Source organism: Drosophila ficusphila, unplaced genomic scaffold, assembly GCF_018152265.1.
Source record: "Drosophila ficusphila isolate 14025-0441.05 unplaced genomic scaffold, ASM1815226v1 contig_414, whole genome shotgun sequence".
Classification (NCBI taxonomy): domain Eukaryota; kingdom Metazoa; phylum Arthropoda; class Insecta; order Diptera; family Drosophilidae; genus Drosophila; species Drosophila ficusphila.
Window position 1 is genome coordinate 5,164,242 of NW_025064328.1, and position 15,975 is coordinate 5,180,216.

At 40.4% G+C, this 15,975-nt stretch overlaps 1 protein-coding gene across 1 annotated transcript in view; it reads left to right on the forward strand.

Annotated features, from left to right (window-relative positions):
- Positions 1–1,442, forward strand: part of LOC108086426 — a 34,812-nt gene extending 33,370 nt beyond the window's left edge. The window contains 2 exon segments of the mRNA XM_017183331.2: positions 34–155; positions 225–1,442. Of these exon segments, the coding sequence (XP_017038820.2) occupies positions 34–155; positions 225–381 (279 nt within the window). The 3' untranslated portion in view covers positions 382–1,442.
- The last annotated feature ends 14,533 nt before the right edge of the window (positions 1,443–15,975 follow it).

Sequence of the window (15,975 nt, forward strand, 5' to 3'; positions counted from 1 at the left end):
ACTTATATTGATTGCTTCATTTGGTTCCTCTAGCTCCATGAAGACTCCTGGCCATTTCTGTTGCCAGTGAACACCAAGCAGTTTCCCACATATCGCAAAATAATCAAAACTCCCATGGACATGTCCACAATCAAAAAGAAACTGCTGGATTTGAGGTGAGCAAAGCAGCTAAGCTCTAATGAAAGGAATGAAAACATTAACAAATCTTTAATTATTTCTAATAGCTACAAAACCCGTGAGGACTTTTGCGTGGATGTGCGCCAGATCTTCGACAACTGTGAGATGTTCAACGAGGACGATTCGCCCGTTGGAAAAGCAGGGCATGGAATGCGCAAGTTCTTCGAGTCTCGTTGGGGCGAGCTGACCGACAAGCACTCCTGATCCTGCACCACGATTCCGCAGCAGATTCCAATGGCCACTGGCAACAGCAGCAGCACCACCGCTGCTGGCACCACAACCACCCAACCCATTGAGATAGTCACCCTGATCGCCACTTCGCAGGAGGAGGAGGCTGCCGTGGAGACGACCACAGCATTAACTGAAGCAGCACAATTTTGGTCAAGAGATTAGAGATTAGTTTAAGCGAGATTGTACATAAATTAGGGGGGTTAAAGACGGTTAGTTGTAGTCAGAAGCGCAGCATACACACCTTAATATATATTTATATATGGTAGATATATAAACAAACACACACCCACTCACACACGCGAGAGTATTCAACGTCCTACGTCGGTCAAGACCTTTGAAAGAGGTAGCTTTGATTAAGTTAATTCAGCAGCCAAGGCGAACAACCAACCAGAAGTATGCATGCGAAACAATTGTATTTAGTTTTTTAAGCATCCGAGGGCGGCAACAGAAGCAGCAGCAGTATAAACAATAACTATTAGCCGACATAAACTAGCAATTAGAGACCGTATCGCATAAGCAGCCATCTACAGTGGGCACCCGGACAGGATGAACGCTCACAAATGACAAATGAACACGTACAAAAACTGTCTACCAATTTCCGAACCGATCCGATCCGATTCGATTCGATCGATCGATCCATCGTTTGAACAGTATTTTGTGCACAAAGCCGCGTCGCTTTGTTTTCTACACTTTTAATTGTAATCTCTAATTTTAACGATTATTTTATAAAGCACCAACGAAGCGCTCATTTAAGTTTTAAAGTGTATTTTGTACTTATAGCAACTCCGACATCTGTATTTAAACGTACTATATATATTAACTAGAGCTAACGATTGCCCAGGCAAAACGCGAACCATTATACTCAAAAAGGCGGTGCGGTGCGAGGATGATTTGTAAATGTAAATGAAAGCAAATTAAAATTAAAATTAAATGTATTAAATTATTTATTCTGTGTAAATTTTCCACACTGTAGTTGGTACTTTTTGAATCGTAACTTTTGGCAAATCGCAAATACAACTCAAAATCAAATCAAATCGAAATCGAAATTGAAAATAAATTTAAACTAACTAATCGAAACAGAAGTAAAAAACAGAAGAAAGCTGAGGAAGAAAGCGGAGAAAGTGGATTGAGGAGAAGGTGGACATATCCTAGCGGGATCTAAGCGCAACTCCAGGACAGTATTAGAGGCATTATAGGATCCGGCGTGCGACGCATCTGAAGCATCTGAAATTTTAGCTGTATATAGGAAAGTACTCGCATACGAAACTCAAGCCGCGATGCAAGCAATACAGATTAGCCTATATATATAGAAGGTGAAATTGTTTGAGGGGGGAAAATTACAAAACAAAAATGTTACATTACTATATACACAGAATAACAATTAGCAAAGCAATGATATTTACACGAACTACATTTTTGAATAAATCGAAACTCATTTGCAGTGCAGCACAATAATTGAATGAAATTGAAGCATATAGAGATTTAGAGGAGGCGATGGCGGCCAGTCAGTCAATAGTTTGTTGCAACAAGACGATAATAATTTAAAACACCAGAACAGACCAGTAACTACCTACCTACAAACTCACAGATAACAGATAACTGATAACCGATAACTGATAACTGATAACAGATAACAGCCAGCCGAGCACAGAATTATTTGAGCGAGAGAGCATGTATTTTTTAGCACAGCCATTATAGTTTGTAAAGAGCTCAAGATCAGTATAGTATATGATTTGGATCCGTGTTTATCGAGTGAGAGATGGATGATGAGAAAGAGATGCATTCGCAATGAGTTGCTTGTGTAAATAGGAAGCGAAAGCCCCAATGAACCCTTGCATGTACATTGTATATAAGATATAGATACGCATTAAGGCATAAGCTCCAAGTCCGATACCCTTCCCCGCATTATCGATCCGCATTACCGATCGGTATGAGCATGTTATTGGCATTCATACAGTTGTGTCACTTCACTATGCAATAATTGATCGGCAAACAGCAGCAGCAGTTTGCGATTATCCGAAATTGAAAAAATCCATGGGGGACGAACGATTCTGGAAGCTCCCCGCCATAACAATAACTGCATACATAATGGAATCTTGATTTGTATTTATGTGTGTTCGTGGTGATACAACAGATATATATACACATATAGAAATATATATATATATTTTAAAATTATATGTACCCAACCTATGCATATGTGAAACGTAACTTACTCATTAACAAATATTAAGCGATGGATATACTCGATAACCAAGCATCCATATTATGATTGTGAGGGGATAGCCGCCAGCTATAACCGCATATGCTAAAAACAAAACAATACTGAAAAAATTACAAAAAAAAAAAAACAAAAACAATTCATACATTTTGGTGGGGCATTTTCGACATTTGTGCACAAGGAAAATATAAGTAAATCATATAAAACTTACAAGCAAGCGATTGTTTTAATGGGAAAGTTTGAAGATATTTAAATTCGCTTTTATATTCCAAAAAGCAGTAATAAATACATAGTTTTTTTTTAGCCAACTGTACATGCTTTAAATGCCACTTTACAATACCGTACAGTAATACTTGTTTTTTAGCCAACTGTACATGCTTTAAATACCACTTTACAACACCGTACAGCTTTTCGATGTGCAAAAGCCGATTATCTGACACGCTCCATCGACAGCTGACTGAGCTGAGCTGAGCTGATCCGATCTGACCAATCCTCATCTTTAGGCCATGCAAACCACAAGCTTTTGAGCCTGGCCATTGGCTTGTTGGCTTGCATTTACCGTTTTGGTTCGGGCCATGCTTCGTTGGCTTGTGACAGGCCATAATCATACAAATTAAACGGGCAGAAAACGGAACAATCTGCATTTTGAAAGCGCATCAAAAACTCACCGCAACTGTCGGATCGTCGGAGATCTCTCAAAGGCGGTCTTTTACGAGCGGTTCTTTTTATATTTCGCCCCAACCAATTCAGGTCTTAAAATCAATCAAGCAACAGCATAAATCATTTCTTTTGTTACTTGTGCTAAATTTTGAATTGCTGACAGATTGGCAAGCATTTAAGGATCGCCTTTTTATGCCTAGGTGCGAAGTTGAGTTTCTCGGAAATCTTTCGGGAGCATAAACATTAAATTTTGTTGTGGGAACCGCTTGGTAACCTGAGGTGTTAATATTTTAGCTGCTTTTAATCCCCGGCAATCAGCGCTCGAAAAGCTTGACAAAAGATCTTCCTACCTTTTTTCCAGCCTCGATTTCCGTTCGCCGGTATTGATAGTTGGAAACTCGAAACGCTTTAAAAATCGCTGATTTATGTAATTATTCGCGGCGACAAGAATTTCGTGCGCAGCCCAGCAGCGAACCAAAAAAAAAAAAAAAAACCGAACCCAAAAGTGGAAAGGGACAACTGCAGCGGAGGACCACGACTGGAGATTGGGTCCGCAGCTCCAGCCACATTATCAAAACATCATGGAAGATGACCAAATTAACTGAGCTCCAGCCGAAGACGACAGAATGCAAGTTTACACTGAGAGGAATTGAGAGGTACCTTAACAATAGAAGCTTTATAAAAATTTGGAGAAAATTGTAAAAGATTTTTTATGTATTTTAAAAAGTATTAAAACATTTGTTATTGTTTGTTTGTTTTATAATGCTTTAGAACTTGGAATTATAGAAATGTTTTTAAATTGTAGGTATATAATGTTGTATGCATGCTTAGTTATTTTCCAATAATTTCTCCATGTGTCGAGGCTTCTTTAAGACCATCTCCACTGCAATGGCGACCACTTAGCGGGGCTACCTGGCCCGAACCCCAGCCTCGTAACCCCCTCTTAGTCCGCTGCTCAGGGCAATAAAATTGACTCCATCGAAATTAAGAACGAACCGAACAAAATTGTATTGAAAAGAGTTTGTGGAACTGCAGCCGCGGAGTGGGGGCAACCAACTAATTTAGTGCCCTGCACCGAAACGAGTTTGCCGCCGCCGCATCCTCCCATTCCATTCGACTTCGCTTCAGTCCATTCCATTCCAGATATACCTAACATATATCCCATATACATATGCATAAATACATATGAAAGCAGTCGCGGTTGTGGGTTCGTTGCCCAAAATGGAGATTTTGGAGCTTGCGGCCAGTCGTGGGTCTCATTTCTGATTTTGGCGGCCTCTTGATTGGGACATTAATTAAGACACAAATTGCTATACCAAAATGTGCAGCCCAGGAAGGCATACGAAAATAAGTACTCAAGATACCCGAACCCGTACCCCATGCATATTTATGCTGCGCTTCCAACTAATGACAGCTGAATAGGGGCACAGGTTTAAAAATGGACTCTGGAAAATTAATGAACCCATAAGAAACGGGAATTTTTAACATTACCACTGCTTCTTTACAAATTATAAATTATGGTAATAATACCGATAAAAATTTATTCCATTTCTTGTTAAAAATATTATTTTTAACACCATCTTCTTATCTTGCTTCATAATATTAATCTAATATTCCTACAATCATTATTGAAGTAGGAAAAAATGTAATTCAAACTAGCTTTTTCAAGTATTTTCACATATTTTTAGCCACTTCAGCTTGCTCATGTGATCTCATATTATATTTAATTTATGAAATCGTGTTTAATCACACATATGTCGCTATTCTTCTGTCTTTAAATTGTCCCAACAATTGTCTGATCATGCAGAGTTGTCTCCTATATATATTTGTATATATTATATAGAGGGAGGGGCGAACCGAAGGCCAGGGATCGATGGCTACTGACGATGCTGATGATGCCATCTGTGCCGGGCAGCCTGACATGGCAGTTGCTTGTCCCTCGTCCCAATCCTCCTTCCCAATCCCTCTTACCAATCCCCCTGTCCAGTGCTCCTCCCCCTTGATCCACACGACTCCTCTCTCTCTATTATCGCTCCGTACCGATCGTCTTCGTATTTTTCTTGGTCTTGGGTCTGGGACCTGAAGCTGGACTTGGACTTGGACTTGGACTGGGAGTTGGACAACATCATATTGGTGACACATGAACACGATTGCGGGCTTCCAGGCAGGAGTCAGTCTATAAAGTTGGCAAGCAGTTGCTGCTTTGCTGCGCTTGATGTTGCTGGTTTGCTGCTGTTGCTGTTGCTGCTGTTGCTGTTGCTGGTTTTGCAGTTGCTGGTTTGTCTGCGAGTACAACGTGCAACATTTGCATTTTTTTAATTTGCTACAACTGCAACGTGCTGCGAGTGCAACTCCATCTGCGTTTCCATCTCTCTTGCCATCTCCATGTTGGCGTGCGCTCAACTCAGCTTGGCTTTACTTGACTTGAGTTGGGTTGAGTTGAGTAAGGTCCGTGCCATTTACGGACCTCCTTTATCGGGAAATGAAAACATCAGGGCCCAGCCCCGAAGGCGTTTTTTTTTGCGGCCCGAAAAGGAGCCTCAGCCGGCAGATGGCCGGGGGTCAGGTTGGCTTAAAGCTTGCACAGCAAAAAAATAGGATCAGAGATCACGAGGTCCAGAGATCTTCATCGGGGATTTATTTTGTTAAGTCATTAGGAGCCTTAGAAAAAGAGTTGAAGGTTTTAAAGGAAACACAAGGTTAGAGATGATTTTTTCTTAAGAAAAATCTAAGGAAATAATCTTGAAACTTTCATTTAAAGATATTTTCTATTTAATGAGTCAATCAGTTAATCCTTTAATAATATTGTTCACTTTCTCTTTGTTTTAATTAATATAATATATTAAATATTGTATGGTTTTTGGAAACTAAAAGAGAAATCTGGATAAACATATTAATATAAACTTATTTAGGACAAGTATACGATCTGTTTTGACTGCTGAGTAACCCCCCCAATCGAGGGTAATTTCCTACCATTTTTCTCTGTGTCCCAGAGAAGCTCGAAATTGTCGAGGGAAACGCTGGCTTTAATGGCCCGGCTAATCATGATTTCCGTTCGCACTATTTAAGCCGCTCACAAATCATGATGCGCTCGGTGTCAGATCTTCAATCTCGGATCTCCAATCCGAGAAATGAGCCAACAGCTCGGGCGTTGGCGGCTCAGCGCGTTTCATGTGTAATTGTCTTCGTAATTCTAGAGAAATTGCAGCCGCCGAGTTGGCCACTTGATTTATGCGTAGGGGAAAAGGAAATGGCAAGTTGGTGGAAAAGAAGAAAAAATTGTTTTTAATTAAAAATATTTTATGCTCGATTTCTGACGAAGCTGCATTAGCCAGCTCTCCGTCTTCATCGCTCTTTTCTCGGTCGGCCATATTGTCGGCCATTAAAACAATTCTACACATTTTCCACAGCCCATCGCCAGCTGCCACTTGGCCACTTGGGCACTTGGCCCATAAGAAAGGCCAAGAGCAAGAGCAGAGCGACCAACGCCAAGTCGCAGACCACGTCCAATCCAGTTGGCCGACACCCATTAGTGCTCAACATGGAAGCTTCGGCGCTCATTCGATTTTAATTGCCACCTTTTGCCGGGGCCCTTTTCGTGGGATTTTTCGGTCTCAGTTTTGGTTTGGGCTTGGGTTTGACTCTGGCTTTTCGTTTTTCGCTCCTCGCATTTGGTCATTAGCGCTGGGCCTGCGTGTAAAATGGCAGCTCATTGCGGTTGTCCACTAAAAACCACTCCAGTGCACTTGAAAAAAATGTTCAAGAAATAAAAAAGCAAAAATGATGCAGTAGATACTGAATTTTGAGCTCCGTTTACATCAATTTTAGTTTGCTTCTGCGTATTTTATAATTTTTGGTAGCCACTTAAAATAAATCCCTCCAATAAAACTATAAATCATATTTTTAATTATAGTAGTTCCCTATTTTTTTTTGGCCTGTTGTTCCTACAAAGTTGTCGACATATTCAGGTTGATTCGTTCGGTTCGGTTCGGTTCGGTTCGGTTCGGTTCGGTTTGGTTAGGTTTGTAACTAATCCGTGAGGTGAGGGATCGGGATCTCGTGTTTCTGCCGCCTCACATGTGCAAAGTCATCAAGTTGGGGAATGTGCTCAGCCCTGATAATGATGATGTATGGCACATTATATACACACCAACTCACGAACGGCTAATGGAAATTATTTAAACTGCTTACCAGGAATCCCTCAAAATATTTCCTTTGATTGCCTTATAGTTATGACTGCAACTTATTGGCCGCCTTTGCCATGTCTTCGATTATTATATGTGATTTTTTTTCTCTTTGTTTTTGATTTTTGCAGGTGTTCCACTTGGAGGACAGGAAATGTCGTAATTGCTGCGAATTTCGTTGCTCTTTGGTAATTAGGATTGTTTGTGGTAATGATTTTGGTCATTCGTTTTCTTGGCATGCAACCTTCTTGGCCAAGAATCAATGAGTAATTGATTCCATTTGGCTGCCAAGTTATTCTCGGAAAATTTATGAAATAATTATAGGAAATTGTTGAAATTGTGGAGTTTTTTTGTAAAGGAAAATTACCTGAATTATTTCATTGCAAGTATGTGGATTTTATTAAATAATCATTTAACAAACCTAAAGTAAGTATTAGTTAACCTTTACCCTCTGAAGTTAAATTAAATTAACTTCTTTCCCAGGATTATAGATATTAATGGAAACCCAGACGAATGAAGTTTTCCACCCTCGTTTCTTTATTTGCTGTCCCTGGGAAATACTTTCGAGGGTTTCTCCTGTGTCATTTATTAACTGCCGATTTCCGGCTGGCACTCAACAAACGCTAAATGCCTGTGAGCCGCCCCACTGAAAATGCAGAAATGCCATTGTTCCACCATCTAACTAACTAACAACTAACTAGCTAAATAACTAACTAACTAACTAACAAGCAACTAAACACAATTAAAAGCGAGCGAACGGCGATAAATAAATATTTGCTTCTCAGCCAGCGGGCATCAAAAGTGTTGAGAGCACGCAATAATCAGACTAAAATGCCTGATACAGATACAGATATACATAGATACAGATACATTTATACCGATGCAATTAATTAACGCTTGAAGCAGTGCGATTGCAAAATCAACTAATACTAACACTAAACAATTCCCACTCGGACTCGCACTCAATTGTTAATTGTAATTGGCTTTAATGATCTGCGAGAGTTGTAGTTGCGATTTTGATTCGCTGCAATTCGAGTGACGCGAATGCATTTTCGCAATTCGCACAATTGTGTTAATTATCAGTGGACCATGGCGGCTCTAAACTCCCACAGAAAATAACCCCCTCTCTGCCTCTGCGCCCCTGGAAAAGCCCCCTGCTGGGCAGAAATAAGATATGGCCGCTAATAGGCTACAACTTTATTGGTCAGCCTCGGGTTTTTGGCCCCGACTCCAGCTTTCAGTTCTGCAGCCTCCGTTCAATTAAGTTTTAATGACGATGCCAACTCCAATTGCGTCGTGTGGGTTTAATTAACTTAATGAACCTTGCTCACTCACACTTAACCGCCGTTGCAGTTATGGCTTCTCTATATAGAAAATTTATTTGTACAGGCAGAAATATAACGAGACTATATGATAGGGAAAAGTTTTTTAAAGTTACTGATATATGTGTAGGTTAAAAAAGGTTCAACTTGAAATTATTGTATAAACAGATTGTTCGAAAATTTATTTCAATATATTTTTTCTAAATATATCAACTTTATTTCTCTGTGTAAATCTAACTGATGGATACGCCACATGATACAATTAAGAGCTGCCATTTCTGCGTCAACTGATTGGCAACGACTTTGGCCTTGGTAATTGCCATCGAACGACAATTTACACTCTGATTTCAATCAATTATTGTTTTCCGCTGCTCCAACCATCCAGCCATCCATCCAGCCAACCATCCATCCACAGATCCATCGGCGCTTCCTTATATAGAGTGCTCCATGTGCGGGTTCATTAACAAATATTAGTCTCAATATTGTTTTATCATTTTCAATTTATGACGACTTTTTTCTTTACTTTGGCAAGCATTCTTCGCAGGAAAAATGCGGGTAACCGCCTTTCTGGTCTATATAAATTATATTATTATTATGAGGATTTCCAGTAATTGGATCATGATTAGTGGGAGGAAAGTACGGTTGACCTTTGAGAATTGAAATATATGTTTATTTATTGATGAATAAATGAAATATCATAAAAACTCTACAGTATGAACAAAAACTTCTGTCGACCGCAAAGCCTTCAAGATTTCTAAGAATATATGTTTGTCTAATCAAGGCGTGTTTTTGGTTTTATTTTTTATTTTTTTTGTTTCAAGTTCCCAGGTTACTCGACCCTCAACCATTTTCTGCGTGGGTATTTAGCTGGAGACCCTGCATAATTTCAGCCTTGCCATATTCGCAGTGTTCCCATCGTCTAATTGAGTATTTCTAACCATTTTTGGCGTATCCAATTATATTTCGCATATGATCCCCCCTCTCTTTTCGATCGGAGGAGGGAGGCTCAAAAGTAAGTTATTTCCTGGCGCTGGAAGAGGACTCCGAGGTGCTGGCTGTGTGCGCCATTTGCGGAATCGGACTCGGAATCGCAGTGCTCGCGGTCAGAACGTGAGACACGGGCAACGTGAATGGGCGGAGAATCGTCGGAGAATTGGCGAGTGGAGTCGGGATCCAAAGACCCAAAGATGGTGCGACTACACAGGACCTAAAACTAGAAAGTTTTAAAAAATATTTAAAGGAAAAAGTATGTTAATGTTTGATTAAAAGAAGGAATCAAATTCGAAAGTAAAGGGAAATATTGAAAAAGAATATTCAGAGAACTTGTAGGATTTACTTGATATTGTATTTAATAAAGCCAACACTATATGACAATAATTAGTTAAGGAATTGGAATCCCTTTATTATCATCTTACCTTTGCGATCAAATGTACCTACTTTTATTGCTGTGTAGTGGAAGAACAACCATCTGGCTGTGGAAATGGAAGAGCCAGCCAAAAGGCACGAAGGATGCTTTAAATGGAATGGCTAACTCTTCTTCTTTGGGGGACTAAGTAAGTTATAAATAATAACTGGCATGTTGTAAATCAAAATTATCAGTTTGCGTTTGCGTTTGGCTTGCCCTTCTGCGAGTGGGCTTTTCTTTTCTGCTGCAGCCAGCTCTCCTGGCCAAAATGGCCAATGCAGACAAGCAAATTATGGCCATGGTCCGTAGCCCGTAGTCCCGGCTGGCTGTCCATTGTGATTACACGTCTGGTTGGTCCGATCGCTCTGGACGCGACTGTAATTATAAAGAGGGGGGATTTCAGCGGGGCGGGGGGCGAAACTGGGGATGAAATTGCAAGGGGGCTGGTCCAGCGTTTAACTGCATAATGTTTACCCTGCCAGCCAGCCAGCCACATTCAGTCGGCTTTACCATTCAGCCATGGAATCGAATTGGCCTATGAGCTCATCCCGTGATCCGTGAGTCAGAAATGGGGAAAATGTCACCCTCGGTGGGGCAGCTTGCCATTGCCATGTTCGCCGGCAATTGAGCCATGTTCGATTAATCTCTTTGATTTATGCTCACGTGAGCCGCCATGCCGGCAAAAACCGAACATTAACAAATGTCGCCTGTCTGCGCCCTGTTTTTCTGCCCCCCACATCCCCCACTCCCCTTTCCCCCCAACTCGCCACCATATTTGCCCAGAAAGCCATGTGTTATGCGGCTTTAATTGGCGTTTATTGTGAGGGACGAGACGCCTGACTGTGCCACAGTCGATCCGGGCCAGGTTAACTCCGTTCGGGCCAAAGCGGTCCCGGCCAGGCCCCTCAGACGGGCTTAAAGGAGTGCGAGCTGGCTGGGATCGGGAGCTCGAGATGGAGATGGAGTTCGAGCCTACAAAACACTTAAGAAAAACACCTTTTAAAACTGCGGCTATAAATCAGTAATTTAAATCAAGATTTAATATGCAATAAATTTATAATTTATATCTATGCAAGTGCTTAAATTTTATACACATTTTTAATTTTGTCATTAAATCCTTTTTAAAGAAAATTAAATTATATTAAACGATTTTCTTACAATATTCAATTTTAAATATGGCACAACATAAATGTTTTTATAGTTTTTTACCAATAAAAGATATTATAGCTTATTATTATATTCAATATAATATTTTTAGATAAGAACTAATTGTTTCCTTTATTATGTTAGCTCGTTTTTAACACTAAAGCTTTGTTTATTACCTCTTTGCATTAGCAATACTCTATTTTCAGTGCATTTTCTAGGATGGAAGTCCTCTTACTGCTCCCCTTGGACAAATGTTAGCGGCATTCGAGCCAACTTCTTGGGCTCCGCCATTTGTTGTTGTTGTGGAATTATGAAGCCATAAATATGAAATTCAGCACATTTATTAGCGTTGTCAAATGTCGTGGCCCAAAGTTGTAGTTGTAGTTGTTGCCGTGGTTGTTAGTGTTGTCAGTGTGCGACTGCAGCGCTTCGCTTTTGCTAATGGCTTTGGTTTCGGTTTTGGCTTTGGCTTTGGCTACAGTTTGCTTTTGGCCAATAGTCGGGCTTGTTTTTCGGCTTGTTTAAACAGCGGTTGGCTTCCCCCACAACGCGCAAATAGTTTTATTCTCGTTTTCGTTCCGTTGACACCAAATTTATTGCCAGTAATTTGTGCTGAGCTGTGAAAAATCTTTTGTAACCCAAAGTTTGGGGTTACCGAGTTTCAGATTGGGCAGATTACCGCTTTTGTTTAATGCGAACTTCTATTAAATATATATACACTCTGGCTAATACTGCACCTAATCAGGGTTTCATGGCTGCAGCCAATTTGTTGGTTTTCCCCTTACCCAAAAGGTTAATAAGTTTAAGCCCAAAAAACAAAACATTATAAAAAATAAAAAGGAAAAGGAAAACGAAAACAAGAGAAACTCAAGCGCTGATCGAAGCTTGTTATTAAGAAATGAAATTTTGTTGCTTTATTAGGTTTTCATAATCATGGTCTCCTCGACTATGTAGACCCCTCCACTTGATTGCAATTTCAACTTTAACTTTGCTGTTTAAACATTTTTTATGGCGAGTGAGTTACGCCCCCTTTGGCCGGGGTGTAATATTTTTGATTGCCTTCGGGCACGAGATGCCTTCAGAAAATTGCTTAAGTGAAAAAATGATGGAGTCGCCGGCTCAGGTTGGTGGCCAGAAAATTGATTGGAAAAACATGCAAGACCTGCCAGGGGTAAGCCCTATTATTCGGCTTTTTCGGATGTGCCATTAAAGGGTTTCCTTTTCGAGAGGTGAAAGGTTTCAGAAGTGTTTCAGCTTAAAAGAGGAATTAAACATCTAGTCACGGCCAAAAAAAAAATGTACTAATGATGAGTTCGTTAAAGAATTCAAATAAAAACTTTTAGAGGTGTGGCACTTTGAAATTTTGAAATCGGACTAAAATTTGCAAAGTTATGGGCTGTGGACCCTTAGAAGTAAGTCTCCTATTGGAAAAACTTGTTAAAATCTGACATGAAAAGGGGTCAAAACTTTGATCTCCGAAAAAGGAATAATTTTAAATGCAGTCTTGTCAAGGATGCGATTACAAACTTTTAGAGGTATGCCACTCCAAAGTCTGATTAAAATTATAAAAGTTATGGACTAAGAATTGGTGAATTTTTGTCAATTTTTAGCAAACCCATTTTTTTAAATTTCTAAGGAAAAATAAAATATTTACTTAAGATGCAGTTGATTACAGATTTGAAATACAAACTTTAAGAGATATTCCAATAAAAGTTAAGGACTTAGAATTAATGAATTAGTTAAAAAGTTTCTAAAAGTTCAAACTGCACATAAAAGTTACGAATCCTCTTCCAGGAACCGAATCTTCTCACGCTGCTTGGGTGGCAATCCTCGGGAGCAGCGGCTCCTCAGATCTCGGCCTGGCCCATAAATAAGGCATGCAGGATAATTGACAAAAGGGATGAGCCAGTGTCGGGCAATTTGTGAGTTGACAAAATATCGAAGGCAGCCGAAGGCGGCCGAAATCAAAGGGCGGCAGGAGAATTGACCTGCTTTCCGTATCGGCATTTGTATCTCGGCCGGCTTGTGTGTAAATATTTGGACAGATATCCTGGCTGAAAGGACCTTTTGACCGCTTCGTCGTTCAAGCCGATTTGTGTGAGCCGATCATTGTGCAATCGGCGTTGAGGCTGCCGTTCTGACTGCCATTGACTTTTATGGACAATTGGCGCTTTGGGTGGGCTAATCAGGGGAGTTGGAAATATGTTGGCACTTGTAAAACGCTTCAACTCGAAATGGTCAACTGGCAGCAATGTGGCCAAGTTAACAAGTTGTTTGGCATCTTGTCCAGCCGCCGATCGGCCATAATAAAATAATTGTCATCAATTGCCAGTTTACAATGCCAGTTGACTGTCAATATTGACAGCTCATCAGATTGTTGCCGGCGTACCTATAAGTAAAGTTATATATACGAGTATAATACTATAGACTGCTTACATGATCAACACACATGCGCATAATCATTCATAATTACGCTGGATATCGGGCCATGTCTGCTTCCTCTTCGCGCTTCATAAACTAGACACTGATGTCGCCCGATTTGGAATGGGATTCAGTTGTTCGGTTTTTTTTCTCCAGCTCGGAAATATTGGAGCACTGGTGGCTCTAACTGCTCTTAGCCGCTTGGAGCCGCATGCCGGGCGTGTTTGGGTTAATCGCTGATCTCTCCCCGGCGAAAAACTTCAACCAGAAGTCGGTCAGCAAGCAGTTATGATAACAAGATACACTATATAAGGCGGATCACGCGAGTGCCGCTGGATTTATGAATTAACTCTTCAAGAACCGGTAATGGTAGTATTTGCGAAATTGTTTTAAGCTTGCTTAAGATATACCAACATTAAATGCGGCTGATAAAAAATGGTAAGTAAAAAATATAAAAAAAAAAAAAATATAAAGTACTGTATCTTGTAATTTTAGTGCTTTTAATTTTTATACTTTTTGAAAATGAAACCATAAGTACCATAGCATCAATGTATTCTTCTATAATTTTTCTTTAACTATAACTAAGTTTAAATAACTAACTTGTATCTTGTTTCCTTAATCATATAGAAATATTCCCTCTCTAGTCCTTCAATTAAAATTCAATCAAATAAAGCGCTTTATACACTTTTTTTTATTCGCCTTTTTAGGGCACTTACCCCAAGCAATATGGTGAGGGTCCGCAACATCCAGTTATCTTCGCCATCCAGCCACATCCTTCAGATCGGGGGATGAAACAACCCTTGGCCACTTATGGCCTCTTTCTTTCTCGCTCTTCGCCATCCTCCTTCTCCCTTCCTCGGCTGGGCAACCTTGGTGCCTTCTAAACGTTTCTAATTTGCTGATGGCTCACAGGGGAGTGTTCGTCCTGGGCTCGTCCATCTCCGTCTCTATCCCCATTTAAACATCCTTCGCCCCTCTTCTCGACGATGGCGTAATGCGGCGTTTTCCATTTTCCATTTCCACCCCTCGTCTTGGGTTTTCCTGTTTTCACTTCCTTCTGCTTTTGTGGCTGTTGTGCTGATGGAATAATAAAACCGCGCGTGTTTTTACTACAAATTGGCGCTGCTAAAGATCAAATGGCAAATGCGCGGCCCCCACTTCCTCCCGCTTTTTGTGCACTGTAAATAAATTCAGCATTAAAGAATAAATAAATATAAATATTTTAATATTATTTAATACTATTTAATACTTAAATAAATATTTTAATTTGCGGGAAGCTTATTTTAAATATTTTACAAGTACTCTAAAATGAATAACCTTTTAAACTGTCTTGAGAAATAACTACAAGAAATTGTAATAGTTTTTGAGGGCCTCACTTTCAATATAGTTCAGTATACAATTTTATATTAATATACTATTATTATTTCACTTGTACTAACAAATAGTTTTCTTTTGTGTACTTATATTTGTGTGTGAAAGCTCCACGTGTAGATTGAATTGAATTGCTCGGGGGATTTTATGGCACGTTGCGGAAATCGTTTTATTATCCTCGTTGGCTGTTGTTCATTTCGGACTCGTTGGCAAAGTGCGTGGGTGGCACCGCGGCGAGGCAATTTATTATCTGACGCCAGCATGTGTAAATAAACTTGGTGAGCCACCATCGTCCGTTCCGGCCACGCCCCCCCTTTTTTGCAAGGATTTGCGCCCGACCTCCAGGACGACCGCAACACAAACACAAGCAAAGGCAAAAGCACAAGCACAAACACAAAGACACAAACAATTGCGTGGCAGTGTCACGGATTCGCTCGTAACGAGCTAAACAAGATCCGGCGGGGGCGATAAGGCCGTAATCAAATTATGCACAGGACCAAAGGGGATTCGGGTTGATTTTAAGTTAATTAAAAATCATGACAAAACAACGCCCTTCCGGGCAAGGTTGTTTGGTTGTTGGGTTTGCTGGGTTGTTGGGTTTGCGCCTTCTCGGTTGTTTGGGAGTTCGGGTGCTGAGCTTTGGGATTGGGTGATAAGCGTGTAAGTGCACAGATTGAATTAATTACACCCCCGGTGGGTGGTGGTATCTCCAACCCACACTCCTTCCCCTTCAGGCAGCCCCAAAATGGTGGCGTCGTAAAAGTTGGGACGTTTAATTAGGGCTCTAAAAATGGAGCTCTCCCTGTTATTAGGGGTAAAATTAATTACCCAGCGAAC